Source organism: Rhipicephalus sanguineus, chromosome 6, assembly GCF_013339695.2.
Source record: "Rhipicephalus sanguineus isolate Rsan-2018 chromosome 6, BIME_Rsan_1.4, whole genome shotgun sequence".
Classification (NCBI taxonomy): domain Eukaryota; kingdom Metazoa; phylum Arthropoda; class Arachnida; order Ixodida; family Ixodidae; genus Rhipicephalus; species Rhipicephalus sanguineus.
The window spans coordinates 118,761,437-118,784,028 of NC_051181.1; the positions used below are offsets into that span (position 1 = coordinate 118,761,437).

General features: G+C 48.1%; 3 protein-coding genes across 3 annotated transcripts in view; 1 reads left to right on the forward strand and 2 right to left on the reverse strand.

Moving 5' to 3' along the window:
* The window catches only part of LOC119396259 (U3 small nucleolar RNA-associated protein 14 homolog A), a 25,691-nt gene extending 21,826 nt beyond the window's left edge, over nucleotides 1-3,865 (reverse strand). The window contains exons 1-5 of the mRNA XM_037663393.2: nucleotides 3,789-3,865; nucleotides 3,645-3,699; nucleotides 2,749-2,825; nucleotides 1,736-1,794; nucleotides 742-887 (exon numbers count right to left, since the gene is read on the reverse strand). Of these exons, the coding sequence (XP_037519321.1) occupies nucleotides 742-887; nucleotides 1,736-1,794; nucleotides 2,749-2,825; nucleotides 3,645-3,699; nucleotides 3,789-3,829 (378 nt within the window). The 5' untranslated portion in view covers nucleotides 3,830-3,865. The remainder of the gene's footprint in view (nucleotides 1-741; nucleotides 888-1,735; nucleotides 1,795-2,748; nucleotides 2,826-3,644; nucleotides 3,700-3,788) is intronic.
* A 162-nt stretch (nucleotides 3,866-4,027) lies between these two features.
* Nucleotides 4,028-7,148, forward strand: LOC119396260 (charged multivesicular body protein 2b). The gene is made up of 8 exons (XM_037663395.2): nucleotides 4,028-4,195; nucleotides 4,351-4,442; nucleotides 4,512-4,553; nucleotides 4,723-4,824; nucleotides 5,453-5,503; nucleotides 5,577-5,679; nucleotides 6,414-6,520; nucleotides 6,938-7,148. Exons 1-8 carry the CDS (start codon nucleotides 4,162-4,164, stop codon nucleotides 7,043-7,045), a joined length of 639 nt encoding a protein of 212 aa, XP_037519323.1. The 5' UTR covers nucleotides 4,028-4,161; the 3' UTR covers nucleotides 7,046-7,148.
* A 3,906-nt stretch (nucleotides 7,149-11,054) lies between these two features.
* Nucleotides 11,055-21,614, reverse strand: LOC119396258 (probable phosphorylase b kinase regulatory subunit alpha). Its single transcript, XM_037663392.2, has 5 exons — nucleotides 20,292-21,614; nucleotides 18,441-19,835; nucleotides 16,953-17,192; nucleotides 13,905-14,111; nucleotides 11,055-11,423 (listed from the first exon to the last, which is right to left on the reverse strand). Exons 1-5 carry the CDS (start codon nucleotides 21,606-21,608, stop codon nucleotides 11,064-11,066), a joined length of 3,519 nt encoding a protein of 1,172 aa, XP_037519320.2. The 5' UTR covers nucleotides 21,609-21,614; the 3' UTR covers nucleotides 11,055-11,063.
* Nucleotides 21,615-22,592: the final 978 nt, after the last annotated feature.

Here is a 22,592-nt window from a genome sequence, read left to right on the forward strand (position 1 = left end):
TCTTTTGCTTTACACAGTGATGATGGTGGATGTACATGTGTGCGCATAACCATGGGTGCAAGTACACGTGTATGCATGTGTGTATGCGTACATGTACAGGAGGGAAAGGAGAGGCGGGAGATAATGAGCTGAATCTGCCAGTGTGTGTGCTATGTGTACCTTCAAAATTTTGCAGACGATGTGAGCCCTTCCTGCTTGTCATTTGCGTAGTAATACCGGTCGGCGTCCAGCACTCATGCCGTGCTTCTTTACGTTTCTGTTTCCCCTTTCCTAGCGCTCCAAGTGTGCATAAAAAAACTTGGGAGCGAAGAAACAGCAGATTGTAACATGACAAGATGCAAACGAGCCCTTGTTAATCTTCATGTGTGCCGTCTTTTCTTTCTGGTCTAATGTGCTGTTTCCTTGCTTTCCTAGCTCAAGAAAGAAGTCACTAAAGACTGCCTAATTAGATAATCACTTGACATCTTTCAAACAGCAAAGCTATCTGGTGTAGCTACATGAAATAGAGAGCATAGAAGGGAGCACTTTCCCGAGGGAGCATTGAAGTATCTTTTGCAAGTATATGTACACATGTTCACATACTATAATGGCATAGCTTAATAGTAAGTGATGCTCCTTCTGGACCTCAGATAATATATGACATGCGTTCATTCAAATAAGAACCAGATTCTTTGGTAACTGTCAGTTAGTGCAAACTACTGATATGCAGTAATGGTTAGTTGGGCAATGCATTTCACTTACCCTCTGTTGTTGAGGTCGGGGCAAGGGTTCGGCCAGCACCTTGGCATTGCGTACAATGGAGCGCACTTTCTTTTTGATCTGCCTATGTGCGTCAGTCTTCTTGAGGTTCATGAGCAGCTGGTGCACGGCCACCTTCTCCACCGAGGCTGCATGCATGCCATGCAAGATATGAATTGCATAGGCAATGTTTTCACATCATTTTTAGAGACCTCACAACGATTCACTAGACACAATCAATGCTAACGTTAAACATTACAGAAAGAATAAATAGGTCTGAAATAATGAAGCATTCCTCTGAAACCATATTATCATTACTTTAAAGAATAAAACTGTTGGTTCTTAGTGAAGAAAAACAGTTCCCTGTACTGAATTCTACGTTGATGAAACACCAGTATTGTCGCTAGTCCCAATACAGCATCACAGATTTTAAAGTATTTTGTATTCATGATTTGGAGTGCATTAGTTAGCACACTAAAAGCTATGGAAACTGTTTAGGTTCGGTTCACAGTTTCTTCAAAATACTGCACCTGAAAAACTTCGTCTTTACTTGCAAATCTTCATCTAGTTCCAAGAAGTTGCTTTCAAAACTTGTGCTGGCAAACATTAGCATCAACGTCGGGGCACAACGCCACCTATCCTTGGCTTTTGAAATGTTTTCTCGTTAATTAGGACACCGCTGACAGTAAAAGTGGCCCTACTGTTGTTGCAGAAGCATAAGAGATTGATGCAGTAGTTCAGTTAAATATTCAATATACTTCCTTAATGTTCTTTTAATTACAGGCGAACTAACAAATAAAATAAACAATCAGCATCAAAGAGTGTGAAAGCAGAACACACAGATGATGTCAAATTAGTTGACAAAATATTTCCCAAACTGCTCCACAAATTAGTTTAGCACAAAACATTCCATGCAACTGTAGCACATGCAATGACCTAGAACTTCATCTCAAAATGCAAGTAAAGAACGCTTTAAAAAAAGGAACATTTATTTTACCTTTTGAAAGGTCATACTCGGAGACTGTGAGGCTTGGTTCAGTCCGTGTAGTCACCTTACTGAAAGTACACATTACATGAAAAATGACATCATGGCGTGGGCCAAGCCACTTCAATCTCACTTTAATATATAGCATGCACAAGACTGAATATAGAGTTATGTTCAAGTTACGTTACATTGAATATACAGACCTAACAGGTGGAGGGGGCTGGGGCTTCAAGATATTTTAAATTGCCTGAGGTTCGTTAATGTGCAACTCCACTTAAGCACACAAGCATTCTCACACACATTCCGACAACACAAGAACGTGGTTACCAAAACTGGGAATCAATCCCATGACCTCAACGTAAGCCAGCATGATGAAGTTGCCCCTGTAGCACCACACAGTGCAGAAACACAAACGACACCCGCTACTGTCACAGACCGCACTTTCTTGCAAATTACAGCTACGGAGGAAGGCAAACCATAAAAAGAAACTTCACTACTGACTGAGCTAATCTGTTCTTTTTATGGGGATTGAGGTCGGAGAATAAATGGCATGATGGGAGTTTGCATGGGTGACGGGTGCGTCGTCACTGATCATTGACCTTTGGCTTGTATGACGCTGCTAACCAACAAGTTTTCAAAATTTTTGGGCTGAAGAAGACAAGGGATTGTGCATTTAAATTTGCCTCAAACCAGAAGCAGCAAGTTCTGTGCTAAATTATTTCATGCAGGCTCCTTCATTACAGAGGCCATGGAAGAAACGTTCACTACGTGTGCTGGGAAGCTGTCTTGCAGTGGTCCCATGCCCAGCTTTCTAAACACAGAAAAAAAGAACCTAGAAGCCTAAGCATTACCTGTAGAAAGAGCTGGCACAAGAAAAGACGCTCTTTTCTTGCGCCTTTTCTTTCTGCTGGTGGTACTTAGGCGTCTAAGTTATTTTCTTGAAGTTTTGCACCAACTAGCACAGCAACAAGTTCTTCTAAGTTACATTTTAAACGTGTGCAGATGTCAGCAAAAAAGTGACTTACTTTTTGCCTCCCAGGGAACCAATAGCGTCCAGCAACTTCTTGTGACGAAACGAGTCAACACGACCCTTGCGAAGTGGCTGCACCAGTAACACAATATGGTCAGGAAAAAAAAGAAAAAAACGGCAAACCTAATGTAGAAACACACTTGTACCAGATGAAATCTCAAATCGCACACTAGAATTCTAACTCGGCACCGTTGGGCTCCTTTCTATGGTGAAGAGTAGGTCACAGAGGAGACAGCCTAATGTAATATGACCAGCAGAAGCATGTGTGCCAGTATGTGTTGTGTTTCTAGCTGCACTGTAAAAATAGTTCTGCCTGTGCGAATTGTTTTTCTGCCAAGAGCGTGCAACAAAAACTGACAGTAGCAATGCCGAGTGGCACCACGGCGCTTGTGGCTGCATCTATGGCAACGACAGGAAGAGTGCAAGCCACAACAGTGTTTCAAAGCACATTTAATAAAATCAAGTTCTCAAAAAGGGCACTGAGAAGATATATACGCGGGTTTTACATGGTCCTCAATGAACCGCATGTCTCCACCCAAAGCTTGTCCGTCTCCCCACGTCTCCCCTCACGGACCCCACTGTTTCGCATTGGCAACCTTTCGTTCTTACAAGATATATTGATGAAGTGAGGGGCAATTTTGTCACCATGCCTGCAGCTTCCGATAATCGCTGAAGGGTGCACCTGTGATGCCGGTACGACTACCATGCGAAACTAGAGCAATAAGTAGTACTCAAGTACTTGTAGGATATAAATCGGTAAAAGGCGGTTTAGTAGACGCTAGCTGCCTGCACGTTCGTCGCAATCTATGAGTTCAGGTGGGTGAATACAGCGAACGAAGCAAAGAAACATACGCACGCATTGGAGAATGCAAAATACGCCGTATGACAGACCTGGCGGACTTCTCCATCGTTGCCAAACTCTTCTTGCAGCGCATCAGGCTTCTTGCTGAAATGTTGGAATTCTTTTTGAAGGATGCACTCACACCAACAACTCGTCGAAACAAGGTGAAACATCGAATTGGAAGTGGTTCATACCTTAGGTCGTCCAACAACGTGGAGTTCGTGGAGGCCGCCATGTTTTGAGTGGCGCTGAACTTCGCTTGTGAGCCGCTAGAGGGCCAATTGGTAATCTAAAATTTCTTTTTGTTAAAGAAATGCCTAAAAATAAAACATGATTTGGATACTGTTATCACAGTTATAGTACATTTTACAATTTTTCAACGACATTATTATTTTTAATTTATATACTAACTACGACACTGCGGTTTGCCGCTAGCAGCCGTGCGATGACTCAATGGAGGTGCGAAGCTAGCCACCCTAGCGAAGCCGTCGTGTGTGAAGTAAGTTTGTGAAACTGCCGTCTGTTATGCGTTGTTCAGACGGCAAACTGAAGGAAATCTAGCAAATAATGAGTTTTTTCGGGAAAAAGACGTCGCCTGCAGGTAAGCCGGCAGCGATCGCTGTACTGTCATCGGAGTGTTCACTAGATATTTGAAACCGCAGCGGCGTCAGCTGTGTGTCGTTGCCTCGATCGGAGAAATGTGAAAGCGCCTAAGTAATCCCCCCCCCCCCCCGCCTTTTGTTTTGTTTCCCTTAGAACAAATGCGGCAGCAAAATAGGGAGCTTCGAAAGACGCAGAGAGATATCGAGAGGGACAGGCGTGAGCTGGAAAGGCAGGAGAAACAGCTGGTGAGAAACGCTACGAGCCTTCGTTACACCGGACACATTGAAACACTGCTCTCTCATTTTCTCTTCCAGGAACTTGAAATCAAGAAAGCTGCTAATCAAGGAAATAAGCAGGTACGCGATACAGTTTTATTTAGCAGATAGTTTAGCTTTTGGCACGTCTCCGCCCGCTCGGAAAGTGATGAAGTCGGTTGGCTGCATGGGATGTGTTGGCCGATGGTCCCGTTCTTGTCATGGTGCGTGGTTTCAACTGTAATGTCATTCACGCTTCCTTCTTCCACAGGTATGCACGGTTTTAGCGAAGCAGCTTGTGCAGTTGCGAAAGCAGAAGGCGAGGACGTATGCTGCGTCGTCCAAAGTGCAAGCCATCGGCTCGCAGTCTAAGGTATGCACAACTGTTGACGCCCATTTCAGGCCAAAACATTGTTCTCATATTTTGCATGGAGTATGACCAGTGCAAAGGTACGAAGGAGGTGTGGATTAAGGACAGATCGGCTTGCTTGCCTGTCACCCCTACATTACTCCAGAGTTCTTTACTCGGTATCTCTTCTTCCGTTCACTGTATAACAGTGACGTGATGGCATCATTTAATTTTAGGCCGGTATCTAAAACCCTGTCAATTTTGATTTGCACAAATTCAACACACTGTGGAACCACGGAAAACGCAGGAGACAAAAACTAATTTCAATCTTTACAAATCAGTTTTTCCTATGCTTTTCTTGACTTCATCTGTGTGATACTACAGACCGAGCCTCTCAATTTTCAAATTATTCTTGTTTATGTCGAGGATCATGTCTTTACTGTCAGACATTCTTTTATGATCCACACATGAATAAATGTAACATTTCAACGGAAAACCTTCCTGAGGGTGTTTTAATCATCCACAGCGCATAGAAACGGATGTCTTAGCGTTTTGAGGATTTTAGACGATGTACTTACAGTGCTTTGATTTTATTCGCATAGATATTCCGGGATGTTTTTTAGTACCTTATTGTAGTTTCCCAATTTTTCAGCTGATGAACGCAAACGTGAAACTTGCGAATGCAATGGCCACCACTGCGAAGGTAAGAGAGCTTGCTTCGCCTTTGAAGCTGCTGATGTGTTTCCACATTTGCTAAAAACCTTTTTTTTCTTCAGACAATGGGTGAAGTGAACAAGCAGATCAAGCCTCAGGACATTGCCAAGACGATGCAAGACTTTGAGAAGGAGAGCACAAAAATGGGAATGACCGAGGAACTAGGCAAGTGCTCCAGTTTCCTGCTGTGCTGCAAACTGTGCCATTTTTTAAATATTATGAACTGCCGTTTGTGTATTGATAATCTGAATGCGGTTGACAAAAAGGCGAACATGCCTCCCAAAAGCTTTCCCCTGTGCCATCCATTGTTACTTCATATGACCTGTTGTTGAAGGGCCATTAAAGCAGACTAATTAAAGCTATATAATTCATTTGTATCTGCAATAACAAGATGGCCTTTCTTATTGTGAGCTATAAATATAAAAGACAAATGGCGACAGTACCATGAAGTACCTGCAGTGCCATAAATTCTGACAGTACTTGCAACGTTTGGTTAATTGTGTATCAGTGAAGAAGAAAGATCACACTGCATTACTGAGGAGTAGAAGACTCAACTATGCAAGTTCTACGAATTTCTTAGCCAAAGCAGCCCGAGTACAAGAAAGTGCTTTGAAATCCGAGACCTAACACTCGACATATTGAGGCCGAGGTTCCAGCATGAATAAAAAGTAAAGAGAAATATGTCCTTGGGTTTCTCTAGTACTTCATCCTTTTTCAGCCAAATGAATGAAAATAGTTTTCGTACAGATGTCTTACTGCTGTTCTTCAGAATTTCTCAAGTGTCAGTTGAATGTGCATTCTACTACTGGTTGCAGTGAAATGTGGCAACTGAGCGGCCGCCAGCAAGTTATTTGTGAGCGTACAATAATCGGTGCCTGCATTTTTTTTTCTGTGCACAGTTGAGGACACACTCAACTCTATCCTGGATGAATCCGGTGATGAGGAAGAGCAGGACGCCATTGTCAACAAGGTTCTTGACGAAATTGGCATCGAGATGACTGGAAAGGTGAGCCAAAATTCATCACATTACTATATGAAATCGGAACAGCTGCATAAGCGTGCATTTGCTGCATAGAGCAAATGTATCTGATGTGGACTGCACCATGCCTTCTTTGTAGGCAATGTTAGATAGGTATTAGGTAAGAGTACAGTGAACTGGGCTAGTTGGTACTGGTTCATTTTGCTAAAGCGCGACAAAGACACGGAAAAAGCTATGGCACAAAAACGACGTGTCCAGTCGTTTGAGCGCCTTAGCTTATGTTTGTCGCGCTGTAACAAAATGAATAGATATTATGGAACTTGGTAAAGATGGAAGCAGTACCACTGTCAAAAAAGAACATTAATGTCCCTTATTAAGTAGCAGTCTTGCTGTGTTCACACTGGTCAGCGCATTGCCACAATACCTGCTTTCCCATTTCTGCAGCTTGCTGCTGCTCCGTCTGCAAGGTCTGATCCCCTTGGCGAGAGTTCCAAGGCACGCCTGCCAACTGACGAAGAAATAGAACGCCAGCTTGCCAAGTTAAAGACCTGAGCAGCGCCTGTCCCAGTTTGTTTTGATAAGCCACGTGTACAGATGCTTCTGTAATATACAGTGCGGCTGGTTGTGATATCGCCATCGAGTCTCGAGGCAACTACTACTCACTTTGCGCCAGTTTACTTTTGTACTTTTGCAAGCCTACGGAGTTTTCGCATAAATCAATCTGTCATGCACGACCCCTGTGTGGCACCAAAGAGCTTTTTTGTCATGGCTTTAACTCATTAGATTTCTTGTTTTAGGAATTTTTTGTTTAATTTTCTTTGAAAAACCTTTTCCTTACACTTTGGAATGAGTCTGCACTATGCAAGATGCATGGTTTGATAGTTATGTGCACGATAAGGTGCCGTTTGCACCACTCTTCAGCTTTCTCAAGATGTGCCTCCTTGGAAAAGCTTGGTTCTTGATCAGTCTTAAAGTAGTCTTGTTGCCTTGATTTGTTGTGCTGTGTATGCAACAAAATGATACAATAAATGGTAAGAGTGACCAATTGAAATTCATTAGTCACTTTTTCAGCATTGTCTCAGGAAAGTAACCGCGAAGGCATTCCTTGAACGCTGTTACAAGTTTCGATTGCACTTGCTTGAGGACACTGACAGAATGAATTTGCATCTCCGAATAAAGTGCATCAAGCCTTTCGTGCAGTGTAGTTTCTTTGTTCAAACATTAAAACATGATCAGGTATTAGCCCCACAAATGGTAAGGGTGTTTCTTCATCCACTTCATTTTCATTTGTGTCATTAGTACACAATTTTTTAAAAAATTCAAATAATGCCCCTTATTCTTTCCTTGTTTTAATTGTCTATTAGGTTCATCAGCTTGTGTCTAACAAAAAAAACGAGCCTCTCAAACAATTCTCCTTTCGTTTATCCAGCTTTGTTTGGCACACAACTAGAGCCCCATGCGGCAGCAGCACGAAACTAGTGCGTTTTCGATGGTAGGTAGGTAGGTAATAAACTTTATTTAGAGTCCAACGAGGAATCACTGGCCCGGGCTAGGCCTCCAGGAGCCGTCGTCCGGGGAACATCGTGCGATGTCCTCGGCGATAGCCCTGGCTCGCTGGACAGCCCAGATTATGGAAAGAGAAAGTTTTTCGCTAGCCTAAGCGCACTGGGCGAAGGTGTAAAAACGGGGGGGCTTCTAGGAAACAAAACTCACGAGACGACAGAAGCGATCATGCGGAAAGCATGGGATTCTATGGTAACGAAGAAAACTTTGACCTGTGTTTCGAAACAAAAACGATCGCTGTGATGGAAGTAGAACAGTTATCGTAATGGTCACTAAATCGCATGAGGTTCTGACACTGCATGTACTATCTTGATAAGCCCTTGCACATGGCAACTGAGACATTGTAAGCCGTGGCCGAGTTTTTTAGCGCCACGTCACCCTGATATGGCTTCGAGTCCGAGCATTGCGATATACAAACATACCTCATTATAACGGAGTCGCATTTGACACGAAAATGGTTTCGTTACATCCGATAACTCGTAAAAGAATATCCACAGCACCGTAATAATGCTGGGAGTACTTTTCATTGGCTTCTTTATAAGCGATAATACGTTCTATCTGTATTCGTTATATCGAGTTTGTTTTTTTTTCAACCGCTGGCGACTTATTTCCGCAGTATCCAACAAGACGTCGTAGCCAATAATATTAACAAAGACAGGTTTTGTGCCTGTTTTCTCAATGCGAACTTCTTTGTTTTCTTATTGCCTTTATTTTGTTAGATTTTTTTAGAACTCTATATATGTTACCAGGGTGTTCAGGCTCGCTTTTCCGAGTGTTTTATCCTTTCGAACAACCTAACCATTCCGTCCACCAGAGGAGAATGAGGCAACTTTCCAAGCAAAGTAGCAGCGTGGCCGAGGTCGACCACCGCGGCACAGCCAATGTCGTCCCCCAGAGCCATCATCGGCAAAGATTCAAGCCATGCGCCAGCGTCCACAGCGACATAGCCAGCACCGACCACCAGAGTGATTGTCGGTAGCTTCGTTCGCTCGCAGTCATGGCCGAGTGTGATGACGAAGAGCGGCAACGGGCTCGCGCGCTCGGTTAGCGCGAAGACTAATCAGAATAGAACAGCCGGCCTAGTGAACAGGCGTTGCGTCTATTTCTCTGTCTATGCCGGCGTCATTTAGCTACGAAAAAAGAGGCCATCTTTCGGACTTTCACGAGTGTATAACGCGCCTGAAACAAATGGTTTGTTAGTAAGCATCATGTCGTAAACAAACTCGGCTTACATAAGCCGCTATAATTATGGCATAGAAATGAAATAATAAAGTCGGGCATTTTTGGGGTCGATATGAATTTGAACGCTAACATTTGTGTCTCAATGCCTATTATTTCATCGTTGATCGGAACTGTTATGAGCTTGTCTGATGTATTTTTTTTTTTTACCACGTCAGTGCGCTGCATGATCGAGTGGGTTCGTGCATTACAAAGAGAGGGGAGCTCGCAGATACCAGTAATGTGCAAGTTGACAGCTTGGGAGCAGAGAGCAGGCTGACGTCTACCTAAACACAAAAAAGAAAACTAAAATTTTGCGTGGCTTTAACCGACTTAACGTTGTAAACACCAAGGGACAGTGGCGCTGAGGGGAAGCCTCAGCGATGTGGTGCAGAGTAATACAAAGGTAGGACGTCGTCACTAACGCCACACCACTGCGCTCGGCGCGGCTGCGCATTGCCTTCCCCCATGGCCGACTTCACCCTACCACCTGCGCCGCCGCTCCTCTACTCCATGTCTCCAACTCGCCTCCCTCCTTCACTCGTGCCCCTCCTCCTTCTCGTCCTCCTCAGCCTCGCATCACTCCCCACCCTCGTTTCCCTTTCCCCATACTATGCATGACTATGCTACGATTTACTCTCCCCTACTCATCCTCACGTCTTCCCTTACCCACCCCCGTTATAGTGTCTGTACATGGCTATGCTACATTTTACCCTCTCCCCTCCTTTCCTTTATCCTCACATATCACTCCTCACCCTCACTTCTATTTCCCAGCACCTTGCTGTACTATATTAGGCGTGGCTATGCTATGCTAGGAGCTGCTTGGCACAGACCCTCTAGGCTAGTTGTAGACAGCTTTTTATTGGACCGGAGGGGAGTAGTGGAGCTTGCCCAATTTCTGTGGCACATGCCCGCTTCGCTATGCTGCGAACACGGACAAGACAACTCAAGCTCGGTTATCACAGCACCGCAGTAGAACAGTTCTCGCCGAGAATAACGAGAAAAGCACCGAGTGTTGGGGCCTTTGCCTCGCTTCAAAGAGAGAGCGACGGGAGTTGAACTACGACCCCAAAAGCAGAGAGAATTTCCCGTTAAAGTGCTAAAAGAGCGCAGGTCCGTCGTAGTGATCAATGGTGACAGAAGTCTCGGGGAAGAGTACGACAATGCGTACTCAGTTGAATGACAACACGCGTTTAAATTAAACACATTCATGGTTTGGTCCAAAGGCAGCCTTGTCTCAAAGGAGAAGAACGGGCGCGAGGCTATGAGCTGTAGTTGACAGCAATCGTGGGTACCGTTTAAAGTAATAAAATCAAGTGTCTTCACTTGCAAGATACTGCAGGCCATGAGTTAGCTTAAGCAGGAGTAATTAGAGCATATAAAATACAATGTACCCGAGAGTAGCAAACTACATGCCAGGTCCAGAGCATAACAGCATTCATCAAGAGAAGTCGCGTTCCGGCGCATTAGGGCCTCAGCCTCATAATATGAAGCGGTAAGGAACTCCACTTCTTGATAGCGCAAAGTCCCCCTGCCTGTGCATGGGCGAGATGAGACGTGGTGGCGAGCGCATCCCTAACCCCCCCCCCTTATAATCCACCCCCGTGAAGTTCAGCTTGCAACATCAGCCCGCGACGCGGCTATACACCGTGACAGCAAAATTGATACCCAGACCAGTGCTTCTCGTAAAAGAGCTTCGCGCATATGTAATTCATCATATCAGGCTCAAAGGCGCGGCTAGTGCAAAAAAAAAAAAAAAGCCCGACGAGTCTATAGCGATACCGACGCGCTACGACGGCATGCAGTCGAGCGCTGTAATCTGCATGTCGGGTATCGTGCAGGCGACGGCCCGGAGCAGGTAGCTCATGGTGCCGTAGCAGCCGCTGGGTGCCGAGTCGTAGAAGTGCTGGCAGATTCCAACGACCGTCTGGCAAGGCGCGACGGGAGGGCCTTTGGAGCCTGCCGCGCAACAGAGCGTCGCGTCGCCGTTGCAGTGGAGTTGGTCCTCGAGGAAGAAACCGTGCGCTCGATGCACCACGGACTCGACGTCAATGGGCACCTTGAAGTCGCTCACCACGTCGTTCTCGACGATCAGGCTGAACACCATGAGCGCCTCGACCAGCAGCTGCCGGTACTCGGGCTCCGGAACCTGCGCGAGTGCACGGCCAGACGATCGCTTTTGCTTTGTTTTTGGACGCGAAAAGTGACCGCTGGCGTCGATGTGAATGGTACAATAAGTTGATGACGTCGTGCAAGACGCGTAACATCCACTAAAGCACCGTAAAGTTAAGTATGGACCGACCACTCATTGTGAGAATGCGCGAGGAACAGCGCCCTGCAAACCTTATCCAAGCAATCATCGAATAACCCCACTATCGGAGTTTACTTCCTCACGACATGACTGCCGCAAAAATTTTCAGAATCTGCCTAAGCACGAGCAGAGTTACAGGAATCTGCCGCACGCCTCAAGAGCTTCTCTCTCCTAATTCGTCTCAGCGAACGCGCCGAAAGGTGACGGGGAAGAGGGGGGGGGGGTGGTTATATGGAATCATTTGTCGAAAGACAGGCGAGCGATTTCTAGCCGACTTTGAAACTTAATTGTGCATTTCATGCTGCGTGCTGCGCTGTGATGTTTGGCTCACGTGTTCGCAGTAGCCTCGACTATCTATGGGTAGCATTTTCTGACCATGTTCAAAGAGTGTTGCATAACCCCTTTAAGAACGGCAACAAGAGCAGAGTATTCCTACTGACTGGTTGACCAGAGTGCGCCCGTCAGCTCCGCGGATCATTCACCTTCACAAAGTGGAATAGCCGGGCTTGTCGTCCCTCCATAGATCTTATGTGGCGTGACCACGCTCAGAATCAAGTCAACACAGGCCTAAAACAACGCTAGCAATACTGAAAAAAAAAAACCGGGTTATAATAAACGAAAGATGTCTAAAATAATATAATTAACAGAAATTACCGAGAAGTAACTGCAATATTTAATTTAAAATAGCTGAAAACACTTCGGAAATATGCGGCTGACACCCGCGCCGCGCAAGAGAGGGCGCCACCGCCTCGCCAGGCACTCGACTGCTCTTGTCACGAACGCCGGTGTTGCGAACACTACGAACAGGGTTGCCGTTGGTGGCTACTTTGCGCCAAATTGGCTACTTTACGACCCAGTCTGGCGACAAAAATTTCAGGTTGGCGCCATGGCTACTTTCTGGCTACTTTGAACCTCTATGTTAGCGCATTCAGTCGCCATTTTTTCTCATTATCTGCAGATAAAATACCGAGCAAGCCTGACGACTACCCTTTGTTTCCATGCTTTTCTGACGCGTCAGCCGGTGTATACGCGTGTCCTAGCCCCGCCATGAGTATGGTGCTCATCGAGGTACCTGAACGCAACGCGCGGTGCGCCTGCCGAGACGGAGTGATGAAGGTCTTGTTCGCCTAGTCAGTGTCTCACACCCACTATGGAGGATTGGCCAAGAATTCGGTGGTTTTATTAATTTAAATAAAAATTAAGAAATCGGAAATATAACTTACAAATTAAAGATGAAATTAAGTACGCCTTTTGTCTAAGATCAAAACTGACGAAATTGCGCGCATGTTGGCATACGCGTGGCTAGCACGCTGTTCACGCTGCCCGCCATCGATGCTGACGCTGCGAGTCAGTTTCGTAGTGCTGATGCACGGCGCGTGTTTTCGGGTGAACTTGACAGACACAGAGATCCGCTACAAAATGAAGTTGGACCGGTCATCTTCAAGCGGATATCACTACTTGAAGCTGGTCGTGCTTGAAGTCTGCGACTTCAAGCACGACCTTCTTCTACCATTAGTATTCCTACTGACTGGTTGGCTGGAATGTTCCAACCTTACACTCTCGCTGGCAATTACTATATCTATTCTATATAGAATGTATACAGGTGCACGGAACTTATAATATGTTCATTTATTTGCAATTTGCTTACAGCTTGAAGACCAAGCATGAGGAGAAAATAACTGTGCTCGTATGCTATTTTATTGCTGACACAAAATGGTATTATATATTATTCAATGATGAAAACTCTTTTCATAATACCGCTTTTCTGCCATTTGGCTACAAGTTTGGCGATAAGATTAAAAGACGTGGCTACTTTGGCTACATTTAGCTTGAATTCTGGCTCCTTTTCGAATCTACCCAACGGCAACCCTGACTACGAACTCCCGCAAGAGATGCGTTCATAGACATGTTCTAACAGCGCAATGGGAATCGATAGCTGCCCGTGCTACGCACTTATCAGGTTTCACAGTATTGGAGCTGCGTTTAGCGCAGGGTTTAGAACTACACAAATCTCTACACAAGAGCGACATTAGCGCTGGATTTTTATTTATTTTGGATTTCTGCCCTTTCGGATGACTGCATATATGACATGTCACGGCGCGAACTTTGGACTCTGCGCGTTATATACAGGCCCGTAGCCAGGGCCCCCCCCCCCTCCCCCGAAATTTTGATGATACATGGTGTTTTGTCGAAAATAGATCATGAAAATAGGCGTTTTTTCTCAAATAGTCAAGGCTTTCAGCAAGTGCCCCCCCCCCCCCCCCCCCCCCCTCGAAACAAATACCTGGCTACGGGCCTGGTTATATATAATAGGCTCACCTTGTTCAGCATCTCTTCGACGCGTAGCGCGAACTTGATCTCTCCCGCAGTCATCTCCTTCGTGAGGGCTACGGGCAGGCAGTATCCGCGCACCCACACACCCGGGCAGCGCTCCAAGATACCCCACACTTGCCCGTAGAAGCCCACAGGTACTCGGTTCAGCGTGCCGTCCAGTCGGCGACGACGCATCCACAGGCCCTGTGTCACCTACAAACAATGGGGCCAACATATTGAAACGCAGGCTGCAGCCGCAGGGAATGCCATCATTGTGCACTTTCGCCGTTTCTTGTCACGCGATGCGCCATCGTCTCTTGACTTTTCGTTTTCAAAAGATTTGTGGCGCGAACTGAGAACCAAGGGAAACAAAAAAGAATACAGGGTAGGACGCCCACCCTAGACAGGATAGGACGCCTCTGGATTTCTCTCCTGTCTAGGGTGGAGTTAAAGTGACGACGGCGGCATACTTCGCTAAAAACACGGCCTAGGCAGCGAGTGCACAGAAACGCCGATAATAACTGATGCTCTCTCGATTGCGCGCTTGTCGGCGATCAGCAATAAGGCAGCAAGATGATCAATATCCCTTGTCATTTCGCGTTGCCAAATTTCATTATTGTCCTTCATTGTTTTACGCGTGACTGTTGTAGCCAATAGCAACAAAAGTGTTGCGCTTAGTGTTGTATTCGCACACTGTCCTCGTTTGACTTTTAAAGTTCTCGTCGTTGAGCCGGTTGAACTTCTTTTTAGTGCGGTTGGAGCAACCGTAAACCGCGCAGTCGACCATGCATAGTTGATTTGATGCAACTCGATCGACGCGCAACAATGTGTTGCTGCCTGGACAATTTTACAAGTCCATGAAGCACGCAGCAGTAGAGTAAAGTTCGAACGCCGCAGTATTGTAAATGCAACACTCGAGCACACGGAAGGTCAGGGAACACCACACAACGCCCATCACATAAACACAGCAAACACATTGGCAAGCATGGGTCTTCTGCTGCGTGACAACCTCAAAAATGGCGCCCGGCCAGCCCGGCCCGGCGCACCGCAGCGCCACAGTGCGGCTGTCAAGCGCTGCCCTATACCACAATTGTGAACACAAACCAACTTTCCCACCTATCTGTTCTCCTTGTCCAACTTGCCGCGTTATTGAAAAATGACTCCTCGCAGTTCCAACGCTTCGTTCCGTCGGGGTTTTAGCGTCGGTGAAAAAAAAAAGTTCGGTATTAAATGCGAAGAATTTCTTAGCAAACCTTTGACACTTTGAGCGTTTCTATCTATCTATCTAGCCGGCTAAGTCTGGGTGGCATGGGAGGGCATGAGGATTTGACGAATATAACTGTCGGGTCATGACATGAGGTGAAAATCCTGTCGCGTACGTAGTCAAACCCTTTCCTCCAGACATGTGTGGCACATAACAGGTGATTGACAGTTTATATCTACCCAGGAACGGCGAGAACAGACATTGGTAATCTAAATGCGAGAGCGTTAACAATAACCGACATCGGCAGTGTTGGCCCGACGAATGGAAATAATAAAAATTAGGGTCCCAGCAGGAATCGAACCCAAGCATCCTGCGTGGCACTCAGGTATTCTACCACAGAGTCACGCAAGGTATATTATCTGGTTTGCAAAAACAGCCTATGCAGGCGTAATATAGGTGCAACGTCAAGTGCAGTTGTGGTGCTGGCTATCTAATTTTACAATAAAGCAATAAACGCTACGTGCGTGCTCCTACGATACAGGCGTCATATCAGATTAACGTCTGTGGTCCCAGTGTTGGCTCCGCTTTTACAGCAGTCTAATCAACATTACATTTGTATTCTTATGATTCAGCAAGCTATATTGAAGCATTGCTCAACCCCGGAGGAATACATTAACGAAAATTACGTATGATATTGACATGACTACAATAAAGTGCACTTAGTTTCCATATTACTGACGTATGTACTCTAACGTGGTGGCTGACGTTACGTCACACCATAAGTTACCCTTTAAACGCCACTGTTGTCGACATGCCTGGTAAGCCCACGATGTGCACAGAGCTACTACACTTGAGTGAGAATAGAACCCCGGCCTTCTGCGGAGCGGCAGGCAGCTGTTATACCACATAATGCCATTGCTTGCAAATGCTTCCGAATAGAACCCTAAACGAAAGTCATCTAATGCGAGGAGACTCCTTAAATCATGTAATGTGTGGCATAAGCGTAAATAGTGCCAGGCGTCAAGACATGTGAATTGCACAACGAGTGGTTTAAATAAGGCCCACCCATTACAAAGCGCTCAGCCATATTTAATTATCAGCAGCAGCAAAAGCATAAACAAAGTGAACAGCTGCGTAGTTTCGCGTGCTTTACGGACGCGTAGTGGGCCCTTCGCCGATTTACAAAAGGAATTATGGCGTATAATGGGCACTTCGCAGCTGTATACTTGCAGTAGGCTTTCTAAGATAGTTTTAAACAACCAAAGTTACTCGCACGGACGTTCCTTTCCTTACGGCACGGTTGAGGTGCCCGCCGACAAGCGAAGTGAGGCTACTGGTTGAAAAGGCGACGCGAACGGGGCCCGATCACGCTATCGCGTTCTGCTCTTGAGGCGAAGCTCAAGCGTCTTCCAACTTTTTGCGTTTGAGGAGGCAGCAGCTGTAAGCATAGGCGTGCGCAGGGTTCCTCTTCAGGGGGGGGGGGCGAAGGTTCATCGCGGCGCCCCCCCCCCCTGTTAAGTGAATGTATGGGGCACATGCGCCCCCCTCTTCTTAGGTGACTAGGGGGGCGGCCGCCCCCGCCCCCTCTGCGCACGCCATGGCTGTAAGCATAGGCGTGCGCAGGGTTCCCCATTAGGGGGGGGCAAAGGGTCGTCGCAGCGCCCCCCCACCCTTCCAAGTCAATGTATAGGGCAGATATTGCGCCCCCCCCCCCTCTTAGGTGACTAGAAGGGTCAATGTACGGGGCAGATTTTGCGCCCCCTCTTAGGTGATTAGGGGGGGGCTGCCCCCCCCCCCCGGTGCGCACGCCTATGGCTGTAAGATCTTCGTTGTACCTGTGGCCCCACAGCGATGGACAAGGCCTCTTCGGTTTCCAAGTGCAAGATGGCTTCAGCCTCGCTGCGCTTAGTGGGGAAAGTACCGGGAGTGGAGCCGGGGAGCGACGAGAGTACGCGTGACGTATCCAGCTCCGTGCCGTTTATGATGTTCATCAGTAGCGACTGCATGTCGAACGGGCTCAAGTTCAGCAGCGCGTCGACAGCTTCCGAAGCGTTGAGCCTGGAGTTGCGAGCCATTTCCCACGCCATCACCTGCACGTTGCAACGCGTACAAACACGGCTGTCATGCCGAATAGCCATTGACAGCGGCAGAACGGTTGTCAACAACCACATTAAAACATTTCATTCAATAATTACTGCGAACTGCATGCCGATATATGCGTCCATGTACGGCACGATTCATTAATATTTTCAATAAAAGAATTGAGTAACCAGACCGAATCACATGGCAGCGTTCAAGGCATACGGACAAGCTATAGCCGTTGGCTGCGAATACGTTGGCGTATTAGGGTCAAGCGATCACCTTGTAGTGAAACTTGCCGGCAGTGCGACTGGTATAAGAAGTTGCATATGTACCGGCTGTGTCACAGCTATATGGGAAAACTCGGAGCGCATTGCAAAGCGCTCCGAGCTTTCCCTTAGCACAACTAAGGGAAAGCTTTCAGCTTCTTAGTTACTCTAACAAAATCGTGATGATTATATGGTTGGTCGGTTGCAGTGGCATAGGCCTGGCTGCACCACTGGTTGGTTTGGTTTACGGTACTTAACGTCACAAAGTACGACCGCCGCGGCCAGGAGACGCTGTAGTAGAGGACTCCGCATAAATTCGAACATCATGGGGTTCTTTAACGTGCGCCGACATCGTGGGGTTCAGCCGCCTCCCACCAGCAAATCTTTACATCTTGCATGTGTATATATATATACGCACACATACAAAAAAGCACGAACATAAAAAAGTTTGAACATAAAAGTGTGTCGACCTCACCCTGCCCCCCGAAAACAATTTATGGCTGCGCCTCTGTTCGCCTCCATCGAAATATGACCGCCGCGGCAGGAAACGAATGTGTACGCGTCTTTCGGGTCACCAGCCGAGCACCTGAACCACTGAGCCACGGCGGCGGCTACTTGTACGTAATGCGTAAACGAATGAGTTCTTTTCACGCATATCAAACCTACATCATACTTTAGACATTTAAGCATGTTATGTCCAATTTGAATTCGTAAATATGAGTTCTGGTCAAATGGTTTTGCCGGGAACATGAAGAAACGAATGACGCAAGCAATCGTGTCGTCCGTTTCTTCACTTGTCTCTGTATGCCATGAACCACACCCAACGTACTTGCCCAATTTACTGTCCTAATATACGCTTGCAAGTGGGCTCGACAATTACCCCCACACGTCAATTTCACCCTGTTCTACACGTCGCTCGCTGCCAACTCACTAAAAGCCGGAGACTTGACGGATTGGTTTAAGTCCGCGAGGCCGCACAACGCCACTAACCCGGATTATGGGCCCTATGCGGAGACACTGCATTTCGCGGAAGAGGCCCGGGTTGCTGCGTATGAAAAGGGCCAGGTACGCGAGAATCTCCTGGGTCAGCATGGCCGTGCTCTGGTCACCTTTGTGCACCCGCATGATGATGGCGAGCAGGTCTTTCGTGGACAGGGGTCGCGTGATGACCTCCTCGTTGTTCGGCGGCATACCCACGGTCACCTGCTTCTGTCGCACCAGCAGGTCCGTGACGCTCTTGGCCAGGTCCTCGACCCGCTTGCCGAGAGAACTCGCGAAGTGTCGCACGAGTCCCCACTGGTGTTCTTCGCAGGCGCGCTCATAAAACTCCTCGAACAGCGCGCGCACTGTGATCACGGTGTGCGGCTTGCCCAAGCCGGTGTCCCAGTTCAGGCCCTTCCGCAGGGCCAGGTAGTGAAGGATGTCCCCTTGTTCCTCGAGAGATTCGGTCTCGCGCAGTGTGTTCACCAGCTCCTCTTCGGCCACTTTATCTAGCGGGAGCTCGGTAGCGGCGTCGACAAGCGGCGCCTGCATTGGAATCACCAGGCCGTGCTCTTCGTCGTCAGAGCTGCGGCGGGACATCGAGGGCGTACACATCACCGAGCCCTGGCCCGGCGATAACGTTCCGGCTGCATGCGCGCTATCGGCTACCACGCTGTCTTGAACCGGTATCGAACGACTGCGCTTGATGATGCCGGCGACAGCGATCTTCCGGCGCGCCCTCGCACTCGACGCACCCGACAGAACATGCTTCGGCGTTACCCCTGCGCGGAGAAAGGCGGCGTTGGTAATCGTCTTGTCCAGGTAATCCTGGACGGAAACGTCTAGATTGTCGGCGTCGCCGTCTTCGTAGTTGCACAGGAAATCCAGGCTGGCCATGCACGATGTGTTCATGAAGTCGTCCAGGGTGCCCAAGCAAACGCGCGTCCCGTTGATGTAGCCGGACGCAAGTTTCTTGATGGTCTGACGCAGCGAGGGCGGCGGCTTGTTGTGTACGAGGTGCCGCTGTCTCAGTATGACAACCATGGTGGGCCGGCCCTGAATGTGCCACTGGGTACGCAGCACGGCCAGGTCCGAGCGCAGTGTGCTGACGAACAGGTCAACGTCGTTGACGAGGTGGAACACCTCACTGTCCAGGTTCTGCGGCGTGAAGACAAATAGTTGGTCCTGGAGGGTGTACATCTTGCTGGTGGCTAGAAGGCCAACGTCGGTGCTAAAGCGGCCAGACAGACCCATCTTTCGGTTTTGACCGAGGTGCAAATACAGCTGCCCGAGCACCCGCCCCGGTAGCACTTCGATCGGTTGCACTTCGGTCAATTTTTGTATGCCGGGGTACAACTCGGCGAAACGATCACGCACAGTGGAGGTCTCGGTCAGAAGAACGACCTGTGGATGCAAAACAGACCTTGTACTAATCTTCTTTTACTAGCACTAATGTGCTACAACGAAGTTACCGTGCTTAGGCCAGCGGCACTGACACCACACTTCGAATATTGCACAACAACGCTAATCATGCGATGCGACGGGTACCTCATGCAAGCCGAAGGGAATTACGCTAGGTAAGTGGCATCTAATATAAATGTGAGCTATATTGCTTAGGCGGCAGGTTTCTGTTAAAGCAGTGGCGAAGCGTCTCTGTTGAAAAAGCACACGAACGCACAATTGTCACTAGAAACTCGACATCGGGCAAGGCAGGCAATGAGGCCTTTATTCAAGCCTCTTTGTTATACCTCACGTATGTGTGTTTCTGTCAAAACTGCGAGAACTTCGTATGGTGGCGGTTGTATGAAAAGCGCTGTAAAAAGGTTAATCCAAAATAGGTCGCACTCAAGGTATACGCACCTGTACGACGACGTCTGGCTGCTGGATCATGCCTAGCCGGCGGTTCAGTGGATCCATCTCTCCTGGCGTGATGAGTTCGTCGTGCATCAGACGCCCCACGATGTACAAGGACTGAGCCCATACGAACGGAATTTGGCCGATGGGCATGCGGGCTTGTGTGTCCGGCATCTCGTACTCCTTGTTGACTTTGTCGGCCTGCACGGCGTACATCTCTGGCACGAGCCGTATCCCATCATCAGTCTTTATGAGGACTCTCTCCAGCATGTCACTGTACTCGTCCATGGTGATGCGGTCCTCGCGAAAGCAGGCCTCGATGACCAGGTAGCAGAAAAACAGCGGCCACTCGCACTCGATGTTGTGGAAACCCTGCAGTTCCCAGCCCTCGTAGTACTGCCTCGTCTTGTCTTCGCGGACGGTCTTGTATCCGTCGCGCAGAAAGCGCTTGCATCCGTACTGTCCTTGCAGCTTGTCGATGATTGCGTGACGGGTGAGGTCGATCAGTTCTTGGTCGGTCACGGCGAAACCAGGGAAGCCGATGATTGAGATGAGGGCCGCGTCCACTTCCTTCGAGCAGGACTCTCGCGGAAGCATAGCGCTCAGCACAGCGTCGCACTCTTGGGCCTCGTCAGAGAGGACGTGGATGACCGACGACGGACCGCCGTAGCTCCCGAATAGGTTGAGCTCGCTTATGGCCTCCATGGCGGCCTTGGCCATGCCAACGGAACTCGAGTTTAGCTCGCGTATCCCGCGGTTGGTCTTGTCGCCGCGCTCCCAGATTCCGTAGTCGGGAATGCAGTAGGCGCCCTCTAGGTAGAACACGAGGTTCTGCACGAAAGCGACTTCGTCGAGATTAAACACTATCTGCAAGCCAGAGGCGGTCATCTGGGCCAGAATAAGTAGAAAGAGGGACGTCGCGTCGATCTGCAGGTGTCCCCACTCCTCGTCGCTAGTGCAAGTTTCCTTGGTGACCGAGCTGTACTTGGCGTGCAGACAGTCCGTGGGGTTGTGCGTCTCCTTAAACTTTTCGAGCTTATCTTTCTGCTCCATCATGGCCCCGAGCAGACTTCGCATCAACTTGACGCAGCACTGCTCCAGTTCGTAGGTGCGGGCGCGGTCCTCGTCAAGCTCGGTCCTTTTACGGTAGGCGAGCGCGAGGGCCCAGACCGAGAGCACGGCGTACACGTTGTCGCGCACCCAGGCGTGGTGCTCGTACTTCTGCGATGGTATCAGACCGGTCGCCGGGTCTTGGTAGACCAGCACGGTGCGGCTCAGCAGCCGGTAGTAATACGTCAGCCGAGGACAACTCTGCGTTTCCATGGTAGCTGAAGAAAGCGAAACCGGTTAGACACATCACCATAGGTATGAGCTTTTTTTTACCAAAGGATTCCGTTAAACAACAGCAAATGAGTGTGGTATGTAATAAGCCAGCCTGGTTTCGTTCCAATATCACAAGGCCGCCTCACTCTGCGCGGGCTGCTTGACCGTTAGGACAACACCATGCGTTTTCATATAGAGCAACTTTGTAGAAAAGTTAAATGTGAGACGAAAAGTATGGTGTCGCGGCTGTCCTGTATCGCTTTCGGTATCAGCGACTGTGCGCCCATGGGGTGGGGCGCGGTGAAACTGATGGCGTAATCGGATAGGTATAAAACCTGTAGCCTAATAAAAAACAAAGAACAGTTTCTCCGCAAGGACGAAGCGATGAATGCGATAGCAACAAGATGCAATGTTATACGTTCTTAGCAACTTTCTTGTTCCCTCGATTGCAACCGTGTTATCAATATCAGCCGCTGGTGTTCGAGTGTGCGGTGTCAAAACATGTCGACCAAAGGGGGTTTCCAGCTAGCGAAATTTAATTTCGCGCTTGCATTGCTCAAAAGAAAACATCTTGGATTTGAGAAATTTGTTTGGTATGAGAAAGCTAACTACCCGAAACCCTCGAGAAGTGCTCGACGTCACGAAAATGAGCTAGCGTTATTGGACGGATAATTTATGCAAGTACTCGGTGGGAGGGGCAGCGATCGCTGTGGGCGGAGTTGGCATTTTTTTCTTAGGTAGTAGCCCATAGCAGTTGCCATGTTATAGTGACGTCAACCTGTTCACCTGAAGATGAGATATGGCTAGTCGGTCTTACCTCGGAGGATGGGTGTCGGGATCGAAACGAAGGAAAGTAGCCGGTAACCAGCGCCGAGAGAGAACAGTCCGAAGCAACCGAACGATCGACAGCTCGTGATATGGCGCGCGACCTCGTAGCACGCGGGCCGGTGTCAATCGAGCGAACCGGTCATGTGCTAAACTTAA